The sequence below is a fragment of the Amphiprion ocellaris genome, chromosome 21, assembly GCF_022539595.1.
Source record: "Amphiprion ocellaris isolate individual 3 ecotype Okinawa chromosome 21, ASM2253959v1, whole genome shotgun sequence".
NCBI lineage: Eukaryota > Metazoa > Chordata > Actinopteri > Pomacentridae > Amphiprion > Amphiprion ocellaris.
In genome coordinates, this window is record NC_072786.1 from 21,462,510 (window position 1) to 21,487,648 (window position 25,139).

Sequence of the window (25,139 nt, forward strand, 5' to 3'; positions counted from 1 at the left end):
CTCACAAGCTCAGAATTCACAGCTTTCAGTCCAATCAGAAGGGGAAGCTAGTAATGTCCTTCATCGAAAATTTATATAATTGTAATAATGTCCAACCTTTACAGAAATTTATTTTGTGGTTTCTCCTTCACCAAGCACAGCATGAAATCAACTTGATAGGCTTAATATAATGTCGGTCTTTCATTGTCTCGTAGTTTTGTCATTATATTGGTATCAATTCCTACATTTATGGTAGTACCCGAATGCATCTCCGCTCGTCTGCTGGTTTCCCGCAAATGTTTCACCCTCCCCCCGATTTTCCTTTCACAGAACCGCTCTGCTGTTTACACAAGTGTTCGCACTCCCACCGAGTGACTGAAGCCAAACAGCTAATGAAGGCGCTAAATTCTCCAGTAGGCTTGTTTCACGAATGTCTGATTTATTTTAGCTGCATGGTTAATAATTAATTACGTAGATAAGTAAACTTTAAGTTAATAAGAAGTGTGTAGAAAACCATTCAGCGAAGTGCTGACATTTCCCCTTAGTCATTATTGATGAAAAATAAGGTAAGCCGTGTTGTTCCGAGCAGCGTTTTATGCCAAGAAAAGTGAAGGTAGGCATTTTGTTTTGCACAAATACTATTGGTATTTGTATTGAACCCAAGAGTTTCATTATATTTATTGTGTTTATATGTTTCGGAGCATTGTACAATTTTTTTAAAATGTATAGTGTCCTGAAGCATTATACTCCTAAATGCAGCTGTTGCGTTCTACATGCTAAATCCAGGTTGACATTTAAAAGTTTCAGCACAAGATGGCGCCCTGCTACTGTGCCAATAAAGCTGCCAGGTTTTCTCTCTGGAAGTGATATTAAACCCTCCTCAAGTGTCTGTCAAGATTAAATTAATATACACTACACGGACAATAGTATTTAGTCATCTAGCTTTCAGTCATTTTCGATGTACTGTTTAGTTTTGGTTTTATGGGATCAATGCTATTGATCAGTGGCTTTTATTCAAGAACAACTGACTTAAGTAGTTTAACCACCCATCAAGTATTTTGTCTTACTCCATTGTTTTGGCATGCAGTGTCTGAAAATATTTTTACCACACTGTGTTGTGTTAATAGCTTGTAAAGCTCTTTGAACTGCATTTGAATTATTGCTGTAGTAATTTTGATTGCTTTCTATGAAATAGCATTGTGATTATGTTTTTACTCAATCTTAACCTAACATAAAAAGTAACATGTCTTTTCCATTCAGGCAGGGAACCCCAAAACAAAACGACTTTGAAAATTTTGTGCATAGAAAAGCACAGATTTGGACTTTTATCATAAAATTTGGCAGCTGTCCTTCATAATGTTCAATACTGAGACTTGAACGCTCCTGTCAGCTGACGTCATTCAGTGCAAAAGAGCATAGAGACCAAAGTCCCTTCTCTTCGGGAGTGTTTGTGGTTTTGATCTTTGTGTCTGTGCTTCTAGTTAACAGCTCTCAGTGTCCAGGCTTGTGGCAGTGAAACATGGACCCACCGACAGGGCCATCCTTGGGCCTCTACGACTATGACCTGCTGGTTATTGGAGGGGGGTCAGGAGGCCTGGCTGTGGCCAAGGTTAGCTCACTTCTTATTCTGCTCTGCAGCCACTTGTAGACTTCTTGTAGCAGTTGGGTTTGTTTTCCATCAGTCAGACCTTCCAGATATGCATATGCGGTATACAGCAAAAATGAGTAAGCTCCTGTGCAGAGCTACTAAAATGATTCAAAATTGCATTAACTGTCATATTTCGAGTTGAAAGTGTAGGGCTTTTGTTATGTATACGAAAAAATGAACAGGTTATATAGACCATTTTGAAATTAAAAGCAACAAAAATCAGTTATCTGTCAAAACTGTAACAAAAGTGTCACATGTGTAATTTCCGATTGTTGCTCAGACACTGTGAACAACCGGAGTTGGATAGTAAGCCATTAGATGTTACTGGGATTATGGAGTCAGACTGCAAAAATAAAACACTATAATCAGCCCAGATTACATTTGAAAATATGTGCAATTAGATTAGAATTAAATAACCAATGTCACATGTGGCCTTTGATTTAAAAAAGAAGAACGAGCAACAACAAAATCTTACACAAAAGAAACAGCATCTCACATGTTGTAGAATACATACAACACACCTGAAGCTTGTGCTAGTGCTGTTTTTGTAACGAAAATTTGATTTGTAAGGGCTGAATGTGCAAAATGCATTTTATTTGCATAGAAAGTGTTTTGAGACGTTTGAAGAGACACAGAGAATGTGCTACTCAAATTTTTGTCCATTTTCTCAGTATGATGAACAGTATTTTCAGTGTGTGGTTAGCACTTTCGTCTTGCAGCTAGAAGATCCCCGGTTCGTGTCCCGACCTTCCCGAGATCTTTCTGCTTAGGGTGAAGACAGGGGACACCTGGACAGGTCACCAGTCTATCACAGGACTACATATAGAGACAAACAATTACACTCACACTCACACCTACGGACAATTTAGAATCACCAATTAACCTCAGCATGTTTTTGGACTGTGGGAGGAAGCTGGAGAACCGGGACAAAAAACACACATGCACAGGGAAAACATGGAAACTCTAAGTCAGTTGGGATAGACTCCAGCCTACCTGCGATGCTGAGGAGGATTAAATGTATAGATAATGGATGGATGGAATTTGAAGTAATAGAAAGTGTTCTGATTAGATTTTTTTCTTTGGTAATGCAGTGGATTATGTTACTTCGGGCTGCAGCTATCGATTGTTTTAGTAATCGAGTATTCCATCGATTATTCTGGTGATTAATCAAGTAATCGTATCCCGTGTTTGGAATGCGTGTTACAGCATCAAAAGCAGAAGTGAACGCACTGTGCAACAGAAATAACTGTCCTGGTGAAACACGGGCAAACATCTGTGGTGTATTATACACATATAGGATAGTACAGGAGTATTATACATATATAGTATAATACAGGGGCATCTAACTGAAACTCAAAGCCATGGGAACTTCACATGTATTTAGTTGGTGATACAGAAATCTCATAAATATGTTTTTATGTTTGTTCCGTTTAAACTGCTGCTACTGCAGCTGATAGAACACAAATAAGAAAACTGATCAGTTTATTAGTATTTATTACAGAGAATATTCGATCAGTAACTTTAGTTTCACTTTGATTTGGCCACAAATTAAAATGATTTCCTTCATTATGAGACAGTGTCAGACCTACATGCACTTCAATACAATTTCATGTTTGAATATATGAAGTTTGATAGTTTTATTGTTCAACTGTCTGTTATCAATAATCAGCTGCATTGATTGGTAAAATAAATACATTAACACACGTTTAACAGTTTTCTACCAGCATTCCTGTCTTACATCATTTCCAGTTGCAGCTTTTTACCATCATAAATGTTTATGTTCCTCATTGTTCTCCATTTAAACAACCTGTTTACAATCGTTTTGTTTCGTGCAGAAAACGAGTCAAATGATGGTTAAACGCTTCTGTTTGTGTGACGAGATTGAAGCAGAAAGTCTGAGTTAACGAAAAAAGTGGAAAAACCTCCTTCATCCCTGTTAACTCTGACTGAGAGTTTAGTTTTTGTTGAGCCGAAAGTCTGACTATGTGAAACTGCCTTCATAGTTCAGTCCTCTGATCTAATAAATGCTGTAAACACTAGAAAAGCTGCAGCGTTTCAAATAGTAGCGTCCTGTCAAATTTAAAATCCCCTTATAATTCATTGATTATAGGTCCGGGTCCGTATAGGATGAAGTCTGGGTCCAGACTCAGACCGCAGTCCACCAGTTAGTGACCTGGGGTCTAGTATGTAGTGGATTAAAAGAAGCCTTGATTCAGAGAATTTGGCCTCGAGGAATTTTAGTAATCGAATTATTCCAGGAATCGTTGCAGCCGTACTTCACAACTCACCTGAGTGTGCAGTTATGTTTACATCCTGCTTTCTACTATTTTGTGGTGAAAATGTTGCCATGTCCATGTAGAATAGAAGAAGTACAGAAATAGCAGTGTGTATTTACCTTTTCCTTTTGTTGTCTGGATTATTGTTTGTTGCAACGAATCGATTTATGTGTCTCCTGATGATTCCCTGCTCATTATTTGCACACATTAAAGCTACCGGGTCATCATCTGACTGCTGTCCAACATGGATAACTCTCCATTTATTTATGTCTGTACTTTCCCAAGTTCCTCTCCACATCCTAATGTAGCTCCTGCATCCCTCCCAGTGGAAGAGGACACTTCGACCAACTGAACCTCATAATTACTGCTAATCTGGTCAATAAAAGCGCTCTTTGCCAAAGCACAGCTCAGATGATTATCATATTAATGGGCTTTATGGTAATGGGATGATCTGTGAGCAGCTCTAGAGGAAAGTGGAAATGAGATGAAGGGGCAAGAGCTGGGATTGTTGAGAAGGACAAATGCTTAACCCGTTTAAATATTTAATTTCTCACCTCTCCATTGCTGTCTGAGTGTCCCTCTCAGTCTGTTTTTCTCTCCTCTTCATCCTTCAGGAAGCAGCAGGGTTGAGGAAAAAGGTGCTTATCCTTGACTTTCTGGCTCCCTCTCCAAGAGGAACCGAGAGAGGTGAGTTCATTTCTCACACTGTCAAGAGTTGTGGTGATAATGAATCATTTCTCTTCTCTTCTCTTCTCTTCTCTTCTCTTCTCTTCTCTTCTCTTCTCTTCTCTTCTCTTCTCTTCTCTTCTCTTCTCTTCTCTTCTCTTCTCTTCTCTTCTCTTCTCTTCTCTTCTCTTCTCTTCTCTTCTCTTCTCTTCTCTTCTCTTCTCTTCTCTTCTCTTCTCTTCTCTTCTCTTCTTTCTGCAGAACTGGGAGGCTCCAGTTTCAACATGGACAGCATCAGGAAATTTCTACAACAGGCAACACTGCTGGGAAAAGCTGTTCAAGATTCTCAAAAATACGGCTGGAGGTTCAGACATGAGGGTAAGTTGGTGAGTGATGATGAATCACATGACCAAACACTCCATTTGTCTGTCATTCATTTATAGATAATTTAGAAGTTTTGCTGCAAAATTCAAACAAAACAAGCACAATTAGTAACAGTTTAAAATTAATCAAAATCAAACACAAGCAATTTTAGCAATTATATAATCATGTGTCAGACGTGTACACAAATGCTGTGCTGTTGGTTTCAGTGTCACATGGCTGGAGTGATCTTGTGCAGGCTGTGCAGGAGCAGTTAAAGTCTGCTAGTTTAGAGCTGGTGAGGGAGCTGAAGAGCTGTGGCGTCTTTTACCTCAGAGCTCGAGGGGAGATAGTGGCGCCTCATACAGTCGAGGTAAGCGCTGATTGGTTAAAACACTTACAGGCCAAGTCTGTGATAGAATCTTTGCAGAAAAATAAATATAGAAAAACCTATATATATATTTATTGAGCAAGTTCAAGACATACAGTGCAACTGGGATGCAGTCGACATTCAACGTGTAAGAGTGGACAACTCTCAAAGATAAAATACAATGACTAAATAAATAAGGAAGCATGGAAAAATAAAAAAAATAAATACATTTGAGAAGTAGTATCAAAAATAATAATAGTACAAAATTATGAGACATTAAAAAAAAACCTTAGCAGAAATGAATATTGTTACATGTATAGTGCACAACTACAAAGGAAAAGCAGTATGACCTGTCAAAGAAACAGAATCAGTCACACACACTGCTCAACTTGATCTATAAAAGGAAAAGACAACAGCTGCTCGCATCCAGGCCATCGCCTCAGCGGATGAAGAATCCACGCTTAGGAAGGAGTATAGTCAGAACCTAAAATTTGGTAATTAGTCACGCACAGGTTTGCCCCAACTTGGGGAGGAGGAGAGGGACGAGCGCTGCCAGAGGAAAGGATGGGTATCGGCAGGCGATGGTGTATAATACCTCATTAGATGAGAGTTTCTCAAAATATTGAAGCAGAAGTTTTATAGTGAGTATAAAACCTGTCAGAGTGAATTTAATTTTCTCCAACTTAAGAAGATACAAGACATCGTGCAGACATGCTTTGTGGGAGGGAGGTTGTGAAGATTTCCATCAGAGAAGGATCCTCCTGCGGGCAATTAAAGAGGCAAAGGCAACATTTTCCTGAGTGGTTGAGGTGGCAAGATTGTCAGGCGGCCTACCAAAGATGGATATGTGGGGGGATGGATTGATGTTTAAACCTAAAATGTTGGAGATGGATTTAAAGAACAATTGCCAGAAATTAACAAATTTAGAACAAGACCAAAACATGTGAGTAAGATTGCAAGGAGCCTGGGAGCATCTACCACAAGTTTCATTCAAAAATTCAGCTAAAATTTCCAGTTAGACTTGAGTTGATAACTGTATGATGACATGTACAGTGCTTTATATCTCTAAGTCAACAAGATGCCCCAAATATTAGCATTATTCAGTCACTGTTGGTGATTTGTATATGAGATTTACATACACACAACTCACTCTCCTGTGGTCAGTTACTTGGTGCCAGTTTGTGCTTTCTCTAAATCAGTTTATGGTGGAAACAGTTTTAATTATGTAAAGGAAAACACAATATTCCAGTAGTGGGTAACAATTTAAAATATACTGAGGTACATATGGGTCTAAAAATGCTTTCCACAAGAGATTCAGTGGTCATGTTTCATTTTCATATTTTGTGGAGTAAAACTGACCCAGTTATGGAGAAAAAAACAAGCCTGTGTCAAATGCATTGCTGCATGTAATGGTAATGTTATAGTGTTATTTCAAATAAAAATCTGCTTCTTTCATGTTTTTATTTGAGAGGACAAATGCTGGTGTTCTAAATATTGATATCCCCTGTATACACCCTGATATCTACGTTTGCCTTTGCCATTATCCCATGTCCAATATCAAGACGATTTCTGGGGTTTCAGGTGCTTTTCAGCATAAATCCAGCTTTGCACAATCTGCTGTATGACCTGTTATGCATATTGTGACTCTTCTCACTCACAGTTTTGCTCATCAAGGGCTTACACAGTTACCGTCAATTCAATTAACAATACAACATTGCACTCAACCAGTTAGATTATTTAAGGCTCTCCAGCAAAACACAACCTCCATGGGGAATGTCAAAGCCAGTGAATGCCACTAAATGCAGACATTTCTATGTGCATGAATGGGAAGTCTGTGAACTTCTCTTAGAAATGGAGAGCTAGCTATTTATTCCCCAAGTTCAGCCTTTCAATACTTACTTTGACTGTAACTGTGTACCTTTAACATCTAAGCAAACTTGGATAATTTCAATGGTGCAATGTAAGCTTTCCGATTTGTGTTTAATCAGGTGACAGATGTGAACGGGAGGAAAAGGCATCTGACAGCAGAGACTTTAGTCGTTGCCACAGGAGACAGACCTCAGTATCTGGACATACCTGGAGACAGAGAGTACTGCCTGACCAGGTCAGCTCGTACTTATCCACCAGATACCACATGCACCTGAATAAAGAAAACTGCATCTCCTGCAATGCACTGTACACCACATGTAATAACACCCTGTCCCCCCTTTAGTGAGGACCTCCTCTCCCTGCCTCACCCCCCAGCTCGAACCCTGGTCGTATGTGGAAGTGCTGAGGGATTAGAGTGTGCTGGCTTCCTGTTCAGTCTGGGGCTGCAAGTCACCGTCATGCTGCTAGCTGACCTTCTGCAGGAGTTTGATCTGAAAATGGCAGAGAAGATAGAAAACTATATGTTTGTTGGAGGAGTGGACTTTCTTCATCACTGTTCACTCAGTAAGGTACAGAGACACACAGACACACAGACAGCAACGCAATGTTTCTGTTAAAAACACAGCATCATTTTAGACTGTGTGTGTGTATGTTTTTGTGTGTGCGTGTGTGTGTGTGCGTGCGCCAGGTGGAGCAGACTGAGGGTGTCATGTCAGGTAAGGTAACTGTTTACACCTATTACAATAGGACTGTGATACAAACCAAATATTCAGTTGTAAAATAACATAATGCAAGCTTCCAGAAAAATTTGCCCAAACTCTGTGCATGTGCATTTTTATGCCTCCACACTGACGACAGCTAAGGCTTGTATGCCAGGCTGCGTGTCACATCCCTGTTTTGATGACAGGCTGTAGCCTTGCATCATGTGTGAGGTTAAATGGGTGAATACGAAATATTGTTAAAGTGCTTTAGGTACCACAAATTTGAAAAAGTGCTATATACAAGCACAAGCCATTTAAAGCTGGGATAGGCAGTATTTTTTTAGGCTTTTTACTAGCCTTTCAGCATATTATAATTTAAGTGGCCTGAGTGGACTTAATCACTTCCTCCTTCTATGCTTTTTCCAGATTTCTGCCTACTACTGCTTAAACCAAGAAGTCAAAGGTCTTGTCTGGACAGACATGGATATACACTACCGTTCCAAAGTTTGGGGTCACCCAGACAATTTCATGTTTTCCATGAAAACACACGCTTTTGTTCATGTGCTAACATAACTGCACAAGGGTTTTGTAATCATCAATTAGCCTTTCAACACCATTAACTAACACAATGTAGCATTAGAACACAGGAGTGATGGTTGCTGGAAATGTTCCTCTGTACCCCTATGGAGATATTCCATTAAAAATCAGCTGTTTCCAGCTAGAATAGTCATTTACCACATTAACAATGTCTAGACTGGATATATGAATGATTTATTGTTATCTTCATTGAAAAAAAACTGCTTTTCTTTCAAAAATAAGGACATTTCTAAGTGACCCCAAACTTTTGAATGGTAGTGTAACTGCAAATTAACTGGTTGACAGAGGCATACAAATACAAGATACTAATTGTAGTTTGTACTGAAATATCCCCCCAAATCAGCCTCAACTGTGTTTTGCATAAATCCCTAATTTAACCTCTCTAAGCCAAAGGCTGTGGTGTAAAATACAAGTAAATATACTGAAGTACTGCACTTCAGTACAATCTTGAGGAGCCATTTTATAATGTAATACTTGAACTGCAATTGTCATTCAAGGGTACATATTAAACATTTTCCCTCTGATGTAGAGCATTTTCTTACTACCACATCTGCTGCACTGTGCTATTCTGTAAACATTTGGAAAGAAAACATGCACTCAGCCCCATCACAGTGTATAACAAACTGAGTTGGTCCCGAGAGAAACTGAGATATGAAAGCTGTAAACATTTTTCAACAGAATTCCCAATCTGCACCAAGTGCGTTGCAAAATCTCTTTATCACTCTGGAAAGTCAGCTTTCGATAAGGTGTCATCTGATTTCCTTCTTGTCAGTTCCTGCGGTTGCTTTCTCATAAACTATCCCACAACCCAATGTTTCTGTATGCCCTGCTTTGGAAGCAATCATTACATGAATCTTCCCAAGAACTTCATACTGCTTATCTTGTGAACATGCTGAGTACTTTCTAAGAGGATTGTATTTACCAGTTTTACCAATCTTTCTGACACCTCATGTACTGACGTTCACTGTTATGCAGAGAAGCCCTGTGCCTCCTAGTAGTTCACATAGACCTTTCTTATGCGTTTTCTATATTATGACATCAACTGTCCTGTGATTGTGTTATCATTACATTTTAGCACATGTAATTATATACTACTACTTGTATATTAATTGTATGTCAATACATGGCTTAAATGGTTATATATTTGATAATGTTTTCCACATTATACTTAGTTGAATCAACACAGCTGTTTTCCTAGTTTCAGATTAATTTGCATAAAACTAATTATAGATAAGCTTTGAAAATAGGACGCATTTTTACAGATAAAACCAGTGGTTTTCAACCTTTTGGGCTTCATAAAAAAATACATTTCTAGGTTGAAAACTACTGGACAAGACTACCACCTGTAAAATAATATAATATAATAATGTATTTGTCTGTAGAGTACTAACTATATAGGCACATTTAGTACATCTCTGCTTGTACCTAAAATGCACTTTTAAATGCATTAGTTTTATCTTTAATGTAGTAGTCTCAAATAGTGGAACTGGTAGGATCTAAGAACTGACAGGATCAGATCACTGCTCAAACCCTTTGATGTCCAGCAGTGTATCATTTATAGATGAAACCTGCAGAAGCTGACCTTCAGTCTTGGTCCAGAATACAGTTTTTCAAAAAACAAACAAACATATATATCAGCCTGAAAAACAACATCATCAAATATTGCTGCAAATATAACTTTCTCTGATGGCTAGAAACATGTATTGACCTAATTTGACTGGTAAGTATTGTGTGCAAGTTTGTCCCCAAAGCCTGATATATCTTCCTCCTCTGTGCTGTAGAGCAGCACTCTATGGTCCTCTATTACCATAAACATACACTGTCGTTTATACCCTGCCCTGCTGCAGGGAATACAAAGTAGTGCACCAAATGTAGATTAATTACGTGAACATGGTCCCCAACAAATGCGCTATTCCCTCCTGTTTCAGTAATGTGTGTTAAAAGGTGCAGTGGCCATCTGTTTTAGAAAACTACTGAGTCATTTTTAAAGATGAAAGGACATATTTGTGAGCTGTTTTGAAAGATTTATGGCTTCAGTAAGAACTAGTGTCCTTATAGCCGAGAGCCATAGACTGAGCAGGGGTCAGAAAGTTTTGAGAATTATGGTTTTTCGGGGTGTTATGATTTAAAAATATTGAACGACACCAACTGCTACCCTTTCTACAGAAACTATTACACCGGTGTGAATTTTAAGTGACATTCCGATTTCTGTGTTAATGTAGAGGCTGAATGTATCATTTATTAGTAGGTGATTTGACTACAGCACCACAGCAGGTATCTAAGGGGAGACTTCAAGTGACTATTATCTCCAAGGACGGCCAAATTAAACAAGACCACTTTGATACAGTACGTCTTCTTCTTTTTCTCTCCAATAATTTTTCCTGTCACAGAAACCAGCAGCCTTGTATTAACATGAATGCCAATGGTTTGTAGAGTCTGTTGTTGATTGTGTTTGTCTGTTGTGTGCAGGTGCTGCTCGCTGTCGGGAGGAAGGCCTGCACCAGTGACATCGGCCTGGAGTGTGTCAGGGTGCAGTGCAGCCAGGAGTGGGTTTAATCCATCCACGTTTCAGCTCTCATTTTGTGCATAGCAGATTTTGTTTAACTGTGGTGTGTATATTTTTGTGTGTGTGTGTAGCACTGGCAGGATTCTGGTGAATGAGAGGGACCAGACCAGCGTAGATCACATTTATGCCATTGGATCAGTGCAGCATGGGCGCCCCTCCACTACTGGCCTCTCAGTGCATGCTGGGAAGCTGCTGGCACGTCGACTCTATGGAGGAGACAGCATCTTGGTACACAATCTGGAAAGAGGAACCATCATTTGTATAATTTCTACATGAGCACTGAGGACAATCGTCGCATGAGAAACAGCGTAGATAGGAGTGATTTGAACTGATAGAGTTTTTTCTCACAGTGTGATTACACCATTGTGCCGACTGTTGTGCTCACTCCACTGGAATATGCTGCCTGTGGTCTGTCTGAGGAGAGAGCCAATCTGATATTTGGAGAGGACAGCATTGAGGCACACACACACACACACACACAAGCATGCATACTTGAGCGAACAGGACTTGTCAACTTGTGGAATTATCTGAAATCAAAATGTCCTTTTGCAGGTTTATCACAGCTACTACTGGCCTCTGGAGTGGACTCTGCCTGCAAGGAATAAAAACTCCTGCTATGTTAAAGTCATCTGCCACATCCCCGATCACGTATGCATCATTAAGATTTTGTCTATCAATACATTTTAATTTAAATACGACCAATAACTCAATTTATCATGTGTAATGTGTGGTTCATATTGACAAACCTACAGACCGTTATCACCAGTTCTGCAGCTCCCTCATCTCTACACGGCTTTTTAACGAATTGTTACGCTTTATGGCCTGTAACCTCAAAGTTTAAATTCACTTTCATCAAGTGTTCAAATGCAGCAGGTCAGAGACAAAGCTCTAAAAATTCACTGTACACCACCTACACAGGGCCAGGCATTAGGCAAAATTAGCAACTAGATGGTAAGCATAGTGGAGCATTTAGCTGCCAAAGAAGCAGATATCTTTCTCGGGAGTTGGTGGGGACAAAGCCAGAGATAATAGTAGAGTGAATATTGGACTGAGATTAAAATAGTGAGCAGAAGACTGGTTCTCAAATAATGCTAATGTGTCTGTGTCTGTCTAGATGTGTAAGTATGCAAATGTTTTCTAACAACTCAGACAGAATTCATCATTCATGAATTCTGAAATGGTTTACATCTACATTTTATGTGCATTTTTAAAGCTAATGTGTTTAATATATTGATTTACAATACAAGCAAATAAAGTAGCAGCTGATACTGTAATGCAGTACAAATGCCACACTTAGACTGAGTTCAATTAACATCTCTAAAGGCCTCAACAATAAAACTGACCTCAATAGACTTCACAAAGGTAGTGTTTGTTGCAGGCATGATTGTATAGCATGCTGATAGGTGTTTGTATTATTTCATCCACTCTCTCTCTTGCTGTGGCCAATAAAGTTGTATATGCTAAAGTACTGACTATATCTATTAGTTTGCCCTCATTGATGATAATACTAGCCACCCAATGAAGTGACTGTGTGGTAATAGACGTTTTCAGACCACCACGTTTTTAGGTGTAATATACATTCGCACAGCTAAAATAAAAGACAGGTTTCTTTCATTCCTCTGGCAATCCTTAGTCACAGTGCCACAAGTTTTGTACTATCTCAAACCTCAATAATCTGCCCACCCTTTTGTTATATTTTTAGCTCTTTCCACGATTGACTTGGCATCACTGGAGATGGCTGCATTTCATAATGCGTCTTTGTCAAGCTGGTGATAACTGTGTTAATGTCAGTGCTCTCTGCTCTTCTCACTCATTAGCTTTGTGTAGATGAATTATACTGTGATCTCTCTGACATTTTAATTACACTTGATTCCCTGACTACAGATTGAAAAATATTGCAGCCAGCATAAACGCAAAAGTGGCTTTTAATATGTATTCATTTGTTTTTGTCACTTTAAATTTGTTCTAGTGTGCATTACTGGGTCATTTCATGAAAAATCATTCAGTTTTCCCCAACCAGCCCATTTCAGCATCACCTAAATTTTTTTTTGTGCGATAACTTAGTATTGAAGCCATGTAATAGGTAACCTTCATACTATGAATATTTTTAGAGTTACAGGCTCTTGAAATACATAGGGGTGGGTCGCCTTTTAATTTGGATGATTCTCTTTCTCGCATTTTTGAGCCCTATGACTTCCTAAGTAGGCCCTACTGGAATATGTGTAGACACACACGCTCTGTTCACAACCAAATCTCAATCAAATCAATCTTATATCCACTGTAAGTGTCACAATCTAAAGCCAAAATCTTGTTTTTGTTCAGCAGGGTTTTATTTATAGCCTACTTTGAGCATCAATATCATGGGATATATCCCAGTTGCAACTGCAAAACTGCCCCACTAAATCTGATTTCACATAGAATAACTATGACTCCATTTTGATTATGGTGACTCTGACTTATAGTAAGGAACTGTGACTTGGCCCCGACTATGTAGACTTCTGTTCATACACTGAGGAATTCATACCCAGTTTCGAAGTCAAGGGAATGATTGTAACATGGGAGATAGACTCAACGGGATATTAAGGATATTAGGAACTGAGGAGTCGAGACTCTATTCCGATATGAAATGACTAAGACATTGAGGAGCTGGATGTCCACTTGAATGTGACCTTCATGACTCAAGTTCACAGATAGCCTTGAAAACTCAGTAGACATGACTCAAGATTACACACCGAATAAAGACTGTGTGACGTGGAAAAGACAGTGGTGAGTCTCCACTGCAGGGACCCAGAGCAGGCCTGAGGTGGCGTAAACGTTCACAGGAATGTCCCTATCATCTGTCCTTTCAGCTTTTCTTTTTTTTTTTTTTGTAATTGAAGTTTTTATTCCATGTTTTTACATTTTAACCACAGAACACAGACAAAAACACCCAAGCAACAAAATGTGAGGTTCAGTACAAAACCAGCTGTCGTAATGCATTAAGTTTGTATTCAGTTTGTAGACAGGAAGGTGCAAAAATTGTCCCATTGTTCCATCGCGTCTTCATTCCTAGAGGTTAGTCGTCCTAACATCTTCTCACAGGCCATATTCTCAGTCATTTTTTCTTTCCACATTTTCAGAGTTGGGGAATGAGGATCCTTCCATAACTTTAGGATCAGACATGCACATGTCACAAGAGCAGTATTTAAAACTCTAAAACTATGTCTGTTTAACAAGGGCACCTCTGTTCTATCTCCTAATAAACATAGTCTAGGTGATTTGGGTACATTACAAGATAACCAACTCTGCATATAACTTAAAACATTGTTCCAAATCGGAAAAACCAAAGGGCACTCCCACAGAGCATGCATCAAAGTACCCTGAGCTTTCTGACATTTCCAACACAGATCATTTCTGCTAATACCCATTTTATAAAGTCGAGAGGGGGTATAGTAATATCTATTGAGAATTTTATATTGAATGAATTTTCCCTTGGCTTCTCTAACATATAATCCACAATTTGACATAATTGAATCCCAAATATCGTCATCTATAAAACAATGTAAATCTTTTTCCCATATTGCTTTTAGACTTTTAATTGTGTTATTATTTGCCCAAGGGCAAACGTTATACCATTTAGAGGCTTTACACAGTAATGGAGGTAATAGCAGAAATGTCTCTACTGGGGTTCTCTCCTGTGATTTATATTTTCCTTTTAAACAATCCCGTATCTGTAAATACTTCCAAAAGTGGCCATGACCCTCTAATTTGAATTTCTGCTTGATTTCATTAAATGTCATAAAGACATCGCCCTCAAATAAGTCACCAACAGTTCTTATACCTTTTCGTAGCCATTGTGCCCAGTAGATAGACTGTTTGCCAATCTTAATTTTGGGGTTGTTCCATAAAGACGAGTACCTCATGACATACGGATCAAGCTTGTATTTTCTATGTACCTCCAGCCATACCATTTTGGAAAATTTTAAGATTGGATTTTCAAACTTGTCTTTGTTCAACTTTTGAGATAAAGTTTCGATTGGCGTAAATGGAGAAGTAAGTTCCTGTTCAATTAAAATCCAATCCAGGTCAACTTTCCCCGCCCAATGTTTGGCTAGTCTAGACATTTCGAAGGATATACTGTAGTGTTCCACATTGGGCAGGGCTAAGCCCCCTTCCTTTTTCGGCTGACAGAGTCGACTTAGGTTAATGCGTGGTTTACGACCATCCCAGAGAAAGTGTTTTATCATGTTATTGTAATTTAATAATAGTGGCTGGGGGATACATATTGGTAACATTCCGGTATAGTAATTAATAAGTGGGGTTATGACCATTTTCACTGCATTTACCTTCCCCCATAATGTCAAATTTAATTTACTCCATTTATCCAAATTTGTCTTAATTTTGTTTATCAATTTGCCCATGCTGTCAGCCAAAATATCCTCAATGTCTGGGTCCAACTCAATTCCTAGATACTTCATCCCTTTATGCATCCACCTGAAATTGAAACCAGACACAGAGCCGTGACTGCAAGATTGAGAGACTGGCATGGCTTCAGATTTTTGCCAATTAATTTTATACCCAGAGTACATTGAGTATTCATCAATAACCTCTAGCAGAGTTGTAATAGAGTTAGCAGGGTCTTTACTTAAAACCAAAATGTCGTCTGCGTATAAAAACAATTTGTGTTCCCTTCCTCCCCCCAACACACCTCTGATTAGTGAATTTTCTCTAATTTGAATAGCCAAGGGCTCTAGAAAGATGGTAAATAAAAGAGGGCTTAAACTGCACCCTTGACGGGTCGATCTGGAAATATCGAAAAAATGGGAGAGTACCCCGTTAGTAAAAACAGCTGCCTGTGGCTTGGAATACAGAATCTTAATCCAGTGACAAAAATTGTCACCCAAACCAAACCTTTTCAGAGCAGTAAATAAAAAAGACCATTCTACCCTGTCGAACGCTTTTTGGGCGTCTAAAGATATGGCTAACACAGGATCAACGTTGTTTTTGTTCAACCATAAGAGATGTAACAACCTTCTCATATTATCAGATGCAGATCTGCCCTTGATAAACCCAACTTGGTCTTTATGTATAATTTGTGGTAACCCAGTTTCTAATCTTGTTGCTAGTATTTTAGATAATATTTTACAGTCAACATTTATTAAACTTATTGGTCTATAATTGGCTGGGTCCGTTACGTCTTTGTCAGTCTTCGGGATAAGTGATATTATTGCCTGATTAAAACTTGGAGGAAGCAACCCATGTTCAAAAGCTTCATGAAATACTCTTGTTAAAAATGGGCAGAGTGTGTCTGTAAATCTCCTGTAAAATTCAGCCGGAAAGCCATCAATCCCCGGTGACTTTCCAGTTTTCATTGCATTAATTGCCTTCTTTACTTCTTCCTCTGTTAAGGGGGTTTCCAATTTGTCCTTTTCTTCTTGTGAAATCTTTGGTATTGTTATTTTATCAAAAAATTCATCTAGTTGTTTCGTGTTAGTCTTATTTTCAGATGTATAAAGGTTTTGGTAGAATGTTTTAAAAACTGTGTTAATATCAGATGACGATGTAACTAACTTATCATCTTTTTTAATTGCTGTAATAATATTTTGGCTATCTATTTTTTTAAGTTGTCTTGCTAATAGTTTCCCTGTTTTTTCACCATTTTCATAGAAATGTGTTTTAAGCCGGAAAAGTGCATACTCTGCTTTCTTGTTATATATGTCATGAAGATTATATTTAAGTTTACAGATTTCTTTAAATTTAGTTTCGTTGAATTTTTCAGCTAATTGTTTTTCAAAAATACATATTTTTTCCTCCAAAGTTTTAATCTTGTTCTTATTTTCTTTAATTTTCTTTGAGCAATAACCCAAACATTTTCCCCGGACAAATGCCTTGAGAGCATCCCACACTGTGGCTAATCTATCAGTAGACCCAACATTCACCTGTAAAAAATATTCTATATCTTTTTGTAGAGATAGCACAAATTGTTCATCCTGCAGTACACTTGTATTTAGTCTCCATCTACCTCTATTGACTCTCTCCGTTTGCAAGTTTATACGTAATTCTACAGGAGCATGATCGGTTAAGGCAATGACACCTATTTTACTGTTCACCACTAGATCAACACATGCATTGGAGATCAAAAAATAATCTATTCGGGAGTATGTTTTGTGTGAATGAGAATAAAATGTGTACTCCTTTTCCAAGGGATGAACAAGTCTCCAAATATCTTCCAGGCCAATATCTTCTCTTAGAGATTTCAAAGCCAATCCTGTTTTAGTTGTTAAGGTTGTATTGATGGTGCTTCTGTCTATATATTCATCTAACACATTGTTAAAGTCTCCACCTAGCAAGATATGTCCCTCTATGTTCCCCAACATCTCATTGATTTTGTAAATAAATTTAGGTTCATCTCTATTTGGGGCATAAACATTACACAATACTACTTTTACACCATTAATAAGTGCTTGGAGACACAAAAGTCGCCCATCTTCATCCTTAAATTGTTGCAGTAGAACAAAATGTAACTTTTTATGTATAAGTATCATAACACCACGACTTTTGCTTGAAACCGAATTATGAAAAATTTTGCCCACCCAATCTCTCTTTAATTTCACTGCTTCATTTTCATTTTCAAAGTGAGTTTCTTGAATGTAAGCAACGTCAGTGTCATGAGACTTAAGATAATTCAGTATTTTCTTACGTTTAATTGGTGTGCTGCAGCCATTTATGTTCCATGAAACTATATTTATTCCTGTGCTACCCATTACTCCACATTTAAACGCTCTGTACCTCCCTGTCTGAAATAATTAAACATACACCGACAGCTTAATGTGAACCAAAATATAAACAAAATTAGTACCTCACATTGAACGCTCTCAAGAGAAAAAACAAAACAAAAAATAAATGGCGCTGTTCTAAAAAGGAACATGACAGCGCACATGCCCAATAGGCGAAGCTTCAAGTAGTCTCTGGTCCGTGCGGGTCCCGCAGACAGCGTCCTCGGCTCCTCCAGCTGCCCAGGCTGCACCCCAGTGATCCTGTCCCCGTCATTTGGAATTATTTCTGGACTCTCTCCTGTCCGCTACTTTTACATCCTCGTCAGGCCAGTTCACTCTCAATGTAGTCACGTACAAATCTCTGAGCTTCCTCCACATCATCGAAGCTCTTTCGCTGTCCTTTCCATGTAAATTTGAGTGTTGCGGGATGTGCCAGCGTGTGTTTCACCTGATGCTGCCAGAGCGTTTTCATCACTGGGAAGAATGGTTTCCTTTGCTTTGCGCGTTCTGCAGTCATATCCTCGTAAATCGACAGGCGGCAATCATTCCAGGTAAAACCTTTCTTTTGTTTAGCAACAGTCAGGACTTTATGACGTGCAGTGTAGCGGAGAAATCTTATCATTATGATGCGAGGTGGCTGGTCCGGTCCGGGGCGGGGTTGTAAACTTCTATGGCATCTCTCGATTTCAAACTCTGCTCCGGTTAGACCCAGGCCATCAGAAAGGATCTTCTGTACATAATCACTCAAACCTCCGCCAGTCTCTGAGCCTTCTTTCAATCCAATAAGCCGTACATTCTTTCTGCGACTTCGATTTTCTTGATCTTCAACTCGAGCCCAGAGGTGCTTGAGCGTTTTAGCGTATGCGCTGTTGTCCTGAGCCATAGTAGTTACCTTGTCTTCGATATCCGAGATGCGGCCCTCGGCTTCGGCCATCCGGACCTGGGTCGCACTCAGAGTGTTCTTAAGTTCAGCCATATCAGACTTAATAAACGACACATCAGCTGCTACTCCAGTCATAATTGCTCCCATTTTTGTCATCTCCATGAATAAGGCGCTCATATCCGTGTTTGGAGTTTCTCCGGTGTCAGCAGTGTTAGCATTAGCAGTGTTAGCTGTAGGAGAGCTAGCAGTAGCATCCCCAATGTTCATCGTTTGCAAACGAGTCTGAACATTCTTTTTCTTCAAATTTGCAGTCATCCTCCACAAAAACGTCGAGAACCCTGCCTTGAAATTACGTTTGGAGAGAGTTTTAGTTGCCAAAAAATAGAATTAGGTTGACGGGGTTCAGAGCTCTCCTACGGCGCAGCCATTCCCTGATACCTCACCACGTGACTCTCAGCTTTTCTTTTTTGATTCAGGAGTTGGTGCTGCTTTCTACCCACAAAACAACTGTGAATGAGGTTGTACAGGGACAGTTCTTGTGATCGGAACACACTCAAAAGTTGAGGCTGCCCAAAAATGACCCACAAGTTCCTACAGTGCAAAACAGCTTGTTGCCTTACCTATCAAGGAACTTAGTCTATACTAAACTCAGATAAGATCCTGGGGACATGGAACCAGGTTCTGACCTGTTACTCGCGGACTTGAGATTTTATTTAGCCTGACTCCCACTGAATAACTGACACATATGGGCTGACATTTAGGAACTGAAGAGCTGGTAATCGAGTTGGACACAAACTTTGTCACTGTAGAACACTAACCAAATCACTCAACTTGAACTTCAATTTGGAGTTGGATTGGAGAGTTGGGTATTAATTTCAGTGTAATCTAAATGACCCACAAAAATATAGAAATGGAACTCAATTTGGATGTGATGTTGAGAATTCTGACTTAGACCTTAAGTATATAAGATCAAGAAGAGAGAAAGTTGACAAACCAGGTTTGAACATTTTGAGTCTGTTGTGACATATGTGCTTGAACATCAGTAACTTACAGCTCAACCTTTGAACTATCTACACCACTGCTGTGTTACAACAGGAGCGTGTTGTTGGTCTCCATGTCATGGGCCCCAACGCAGGAGACATCCTCCAGGGTTTTGTTACAGCGATGAAATGTGGTCTCACCAAACAACAGCTAGATGCCACTGTTGGCATCCACCCTGGAGCAGCCCAGGTCAGCATCCTCTTTTTTCTGCACTAAATCTCGAAAATAACTTCAATTTCAAGGCTTTTAAGACAGAAAATGACTAACTGCTGTTTTTGGCACTTATTGAGTTTTTCTTAGCCATCAATGCAATTCACTGTTGCCTCCTTGTTGTCCTGTTACACAAGTTTTGAGATACTACGCTGGGAGCTCAGTTTTGAGACATTGCCTTATGAAAACTGTGCTGTCTGGGGTCAATAGCAGAGCCGCTGATTTAAATGAGTTTCCTGCTCTGAATGCTGCCTGTCTGAATTATTCATGGACAGTGTTTAATAAAACCTGTCGCTCACATTCTGTCTCTGTGGAAGTTGACCCCACGGTGCATGAGTGGGTTAATACTTGACATTTTCCCAAATTAATTAATAAGGCATTCAATAAAGTGTTAAGTATAGGTCACTGGTCCTGGCAATGTCAAGTAAGAAGTTGTTTGGTGATATTGAGTAATGGCTAACCATATACTCCCTCTGGACTGATTGATGAGGTGGATTGATTGCTCTGAGGGACAAGAGAGTCTGTAATTATGCACCTTATTTTGACAGCATGTTTTATAGGTCAGAGTTCAGATTTGTTAGTCTCGCATATCAAATATTTCTAAATTTGTGTTTGGCATATGTTGTCATTTTTCTACCTTTACACATAGAGTCATTTTGCATGGTTTTGAACTAATGTAACTACAGTTTGGACACAGATGTTTCGGCTTGCTTGGAGCTCAGTCAATAACCTTTCGTTGATTTTAAAAATTCTCAAGGTGCTAATCCCTTCTATAGTTTACAAATGCAGATAGTTGGTAATCACCATGCCATGATATACCGCTTAGGTACTGTCTGTATCTGCATATGTTTGTCAGAGATTTATAGCCACCATCTGTAGACTTATGTGACTGAGCATATTGATTCCATAAATTATTCTGATCAGTTAAAGAGCTGCACCAATCCATTTTTTACAAAATAGAACCACTGAACCAAATGATTGTGAGTAACGTGAAAGGTGTCGCTCACTATGTGAGAATTATCTTCCTCTGCAGGTTTCCACAGTTGAGCACAGTGTCGAAGCATCTTTCAGCTTACTGATTTGATTTTCAGCCCATAATGCTGCTCACATCAACACTATTTTTGCAGCAGGCAGCAAAAAACCTTATACACCTTATAGTATACACTACCCGTCAAGAGTTTTAGAATGACCCGGTTTTTCCACTTTTTTATTGAAATTCAAGTAGTCTAAGTCCAATGAATAGCTTGAAATGGTACAAAGGTAAGTAGTGAACTGCCGGAGGTATTAAAAAAAAAGTTAAGTTTAGCCAAAACTGAAAAATAATGTACATTTCAGAATTATACAAAAAGGCCTTTTTCAGGGAACAAGAAATGGGTTAACAACTTAAAGCTGTTCTGCAGCAATGGAGGTTGATCAAGCCTTGAAAGTTGGTGCTACCAAATCCTACAGGTGTCCCAACTTTTCTAGATTACTTCCAACCCCCTCTGTCTGCATAAAAGTAGTGCTGGAACACAAGGTGGCTCCATACCCTCCAGAGCATCATTTGAACAGTATTATACTGCAGAAAGTAGTGTGTTGCTATAAAAATGGCGAGGAAAAGGCAGTTAACAATAGAAGAGACACAGACCATCATAACACTTATAAATGTAGGTCTTTCCTACAGAGAAACTGTGAAGAAAGTCAAGGTGTCAGTGAGTCCAGTTTTCTTCACCATCAAAAGGCTCAGAAACTGGAGGAAACTCTGACAGGAAGAGGTCTGGAAGATCCAAAGACACAACAGAATCAGAAGACAAGTTTGTGAGAGTCAACAGCTTGGTGATAGGAGCTCACAGGACAACAGCTTCAAGCACAGCTTCATAGTGGTCGTAGGGAGAAGTCTCAGTTTCAACTGTGAAGACATGGAGTTGCAGGTTTGACAGGTGGAGTTGCAGCAAGAAAGCCAATGCTAAGACATCAGAATATGAAAAAGAGGCTTGCATGGGCCATGAAACACCACCAATGGACCACTGAAGACTGGAAGAAGGTATTATGAACTGATGTATCAAAATTAGAAATCTTTGGTTCATCATGCAGGATTTTTGTACGCCATCCAGTAGGAGAAAGGATGGTTCCTCAGTGTGTGACATCAACTGTCAAACATGGAAGAAGTGTGATGGTCTGGGGCTGTTTTACTGGATCCAGGGTCAGTGACTTGTACAGAGTGAGAGGAACCCTGAACCTAAACGGCTACTACAGCATTCTGCAGCACCATGCAGAACCCTCTGGTATGTTCCTAGTTGGTCAGAGGTTCATCCTACAGCAAGATAATGACCCAAAACACCAGTCCAAGCTGTGCCAGAACTACCTTAGCAATAAAGAACAAGATGGTAAGCTTGAAACCATGGAGTGGCAGCACAGTCTCCAGACTTAAAGCCATGGAGCTGGTTTGGGATGAACTGGACAGAAGACTGAAAGCAAAGCAACCTACAAGTGCCACACATTTATGGGAACTTCTGCAACAGAGTTGGGAAGAACTTTCTGAAGAATATTTGATTTCCATTGTGGAAAGAATGCCACGAGTGTGTTCAGCTGTTATATCTGTCAAAGGTGCTACTTTGATGAGTCAAAGAACACATTTTGGTTTCTAAATTGATTTTTTTTTTTTACTTCATTTGTGTATTTGTTCTACCCTTTCATTTCAGAGTGCAATGAGACATTAACATGCATAATTTCCAATAAAATGAAAAATTGGTGTATTCTAAAACTTTTGACCGGTAGTGTATACGTATATATGTATTTTGTTAAATGTTCGCTTGAGTCTGGCTCCAAGACCGGGTTAATTGTCTTGTTAAAAGCAGAAATAAACATATTTCCAATTTGGTACAAAAACAGTTTTGGTTTTGATAGATAATGTCACCGTTCATAACAACTGTATGGGGGATGCATTTTTATACTTTAAATAGTATTAGGGCTTTAAATCATACATAAATAATGGTTTGGCACTTTGTGGATGCATGGCCTTCAGCTCCACTCCTCTTCCACCTCTTTTCTCATCTCTGAATTAGCCAAGAATTAGAAGGAGTCAGACACTGCCAAGACAACAACAGCCACCACACTACGCTTCAAAACGTCTCTTCCTGAAACCTATTTGTAACACCACAAAGTCAATCAATTTCTATAAACAGTCACTGATATTGTTGTATAAATAAAACCATGTGACTGTCCACGTTCAGGTCTGCATCAGCCAGCACATAGGGGTGTAGATAACTTAAACTGGCCCTTACATAAAGAGGCTCTGAGCTGTCAATTTACTGAGTAAATGATGGAATTAAAGCTCCAAACATCATCCCACATCTACAGATCATTATCTCTCTTTTATAGTCAGGCTTCATGTTAAATATGATTTGCTAGAGCTATACTTTTATGCAGACAAAGTAAGATAATTTTCTACCAACCTTCACTTTGCGGGGCAGTACAGACCCTTGACATGTGCTCTCTGCTCTCCAGGTGCTCACCTCATTGACCCAAACCCAGCGTATGTCTGAAGCCTTGATGCTGAGGGGAAACTGCTGAGGTTAACTCCCTGCTGTCAGTCACCGTTGCCTATAGCAACAGTACAGGACAGCAGGGAAGTGCCTGCGATCTTCTGAGTAGTGACGGCAGCACGACGGTCAACTGACCATCCAATGACGTCTTCACCTAAAGCCTGAAGGACAGGCGGGCGACGGCTGATGATCTGCTGCTGACACACTTCTTTATTTTGTGTGTTTTTGTGTCTGTGCTGCTTTTTAGGTTTGTTTGCATCTTTTATGAACCATTTGCTTCGAGCATAACTTTGAAATATACAGTCTCATTGATGCATTTTTATGGCTCTCAACTTTAGGGAAGATAACATGCTCCCTAAGGTTCTGCCTTTGAAAGCCTCTGTAAGCTTGAATATAGCAGAGTTTTTAAAGGCTGCAGGAGAGTGATAAGGCTCTGGGATTTGATGCATTTACATGGAGTAAAAGCTCTGGCTTATACTTGGTGTTTTTATTGCTATGGCATGAGCCTCAGGGGCTTTACAGCCTTAATTTCATGTAATGAACTAGACGGGGATTATGGAATTACCCAAATTAATAGTGTTTATCGGCGAATGCTCTCACTTTAATTGATGCATATGGTCTTTATTGAGACATTAGGCCAGAGGTTTTGATGCGCTACCTTATTTGTTTTCCCTCTTTTATATTCTGTGTTTGATTCAGTGCTGCTGAGCATAGCAACCGTCTTTACACAACTGTTGAATATTCATGTGGGTCATTAAGTGGAGTGCCTCATACAAATGAAGGTGGGGACTGGAGGACAGATATTTCTTAAAAGCATGCCTCTGACCCTTTAAATTTCCCTCGCCATCCCCGCTCTAAACTCCACATTTAGATTGGAAAATGTACATTTGTGAACTTACAACACAGATGTGTCCTGTGCAAGGACGTCATTTTAATTCTCTTGGTGCATAGCTGCATGTCACGAGTGGATGGGTGCCCATCCACGCCGTGTTAATGCCTGCACATTGCACTGTTGCCTGCTGAACAATTGTTGCAGAATGATTAGAAGCAAATTTTACGAGGTTATCCTCCAGACCACCTTCTGATTCTCTCCCTGACAGACCTGCTTGTGTAAGTAAGACAGATATCCTAATTAGAAAAAGTGCACAGGACTGTTTCTTTTGGCGTATGCCTGAAAATGCCATTAGAGCATAATTTGATCAAAGCAAAGCAGCTGCTATGACTTTGTGCGGATCTCACAGCAAGGTTAAGATGCTGCATATAGGTCTATCTATCACTGCCTCCTTGTCTTGGACAGTGTTCAGAGGTTTCACCTGATCCTTGAGCGGTGTGCGCTCCCCCTCCACTAGGTGGCACTGTAGCCGTATGTGGAGTAGGTCAATGGAGCAATACTGTACTCCTACTGTGTTTTGTCATGACTGGAAAGAAAGACAAATAAAACGGAGACAGGTGTTTGGGTTGACAATTTCTTTTTTTATTATTGCTGCTGCTCCTATAATGTCTGCAGCTACTGATCTTGATGCAACTACTACAAGTAGTCAGGTATTCAAATACCATACTTAGTACAGCAATGTAAAAATACTCCATTACGAGTTAAAATCTTGAATATAAATCCTATATATCCTCTTTGTGTAAACATACATAAATGTTATCAGTAAAATGTACTCAAAGAATCACTGGAGGGCACGTGAAAT

The 25,139-nt window shown here is 39.4% G+C and overlaps 1 protein-coding gene across 5 annotated transcripts; it reads left to right on the top strand.

Annotated features, from left to right (window-relative positions):
• The first annotated feature begins 312 nt into the window (after positions 1-312).
• Positions 313-24,910, top strand: LOC111589054 (thioredoxin reductase 1, cytoplasmic). 5 transcript variants are annotated; one of them, XM_035943655.2, is made up of 15 exons: positions 313-545; positions 1,461-1,588; positions 4,518-4,590; positions 4,831-4,947; positions 5,160-5,302; positions 7,288-7,403; positions 7,512-7,737; positions 7,857-7,884; positions 10,712-10,812; positions 10,936-11,012; positions 11,104-11,260; positions 11,383-11,490; positions 11,585-11,680; positions 19,766-19,900; positions 23,408-24,910. In XM_035943655.2, the coding sequence occupies exons 2-15, from the start codon at positions 1,499-1,501 to the stop codon at positions 23,471-23,473; spliced, it is 1,533 nt and encodes a 510-aa protein (XP_035799548.2). In that variant the 5' UTR covers positions 313-545; positions 1,461-1,498; the 3' UTR covers positions 23,474-24,910. The 5 variants fall into 5 exon arrangements, with proteins under 5 accessions (XP_035799548.2, XP_023155522.2, XP_054862391.1 ...); XM_023299754.3 differs by having other exon boundaries at positions 314-592; XM_055006416.1 differs by having other exon boundaries at positions 314-592; positions 10,715-10,812.
• Positions 24,911-25,139: the final 229 nt, after the last annotated feature.

What these genes read in the sequence shown, in the direction of transcription:
- LOC111589054 (XM_035943655.2), top strand. Translation starts at nt 1,499, where the DNA reads ATGGACCCACCGACAGGGCCATCCTTGGGCCTCTACGACTATGACCTG. An exon ending in TGGCGCCTCATACAGTCGAG is followed by an intron (nt 5,303 to 7,287) that starts GTAAGCGCTGAT and finishes GTGTTTAATCAG; the next exon opens with GTGACAGATGTGAACGGGAG. An exon ending in AGGGTGCAGTGCAGCCAGGA is followed by an intron (nt 11,013 to 11,103) that starts GTGGGTTTAATC and finishes GTGTGTGTGTAG; the next exon opens with CACTGGCAGGATTCTGGTGA.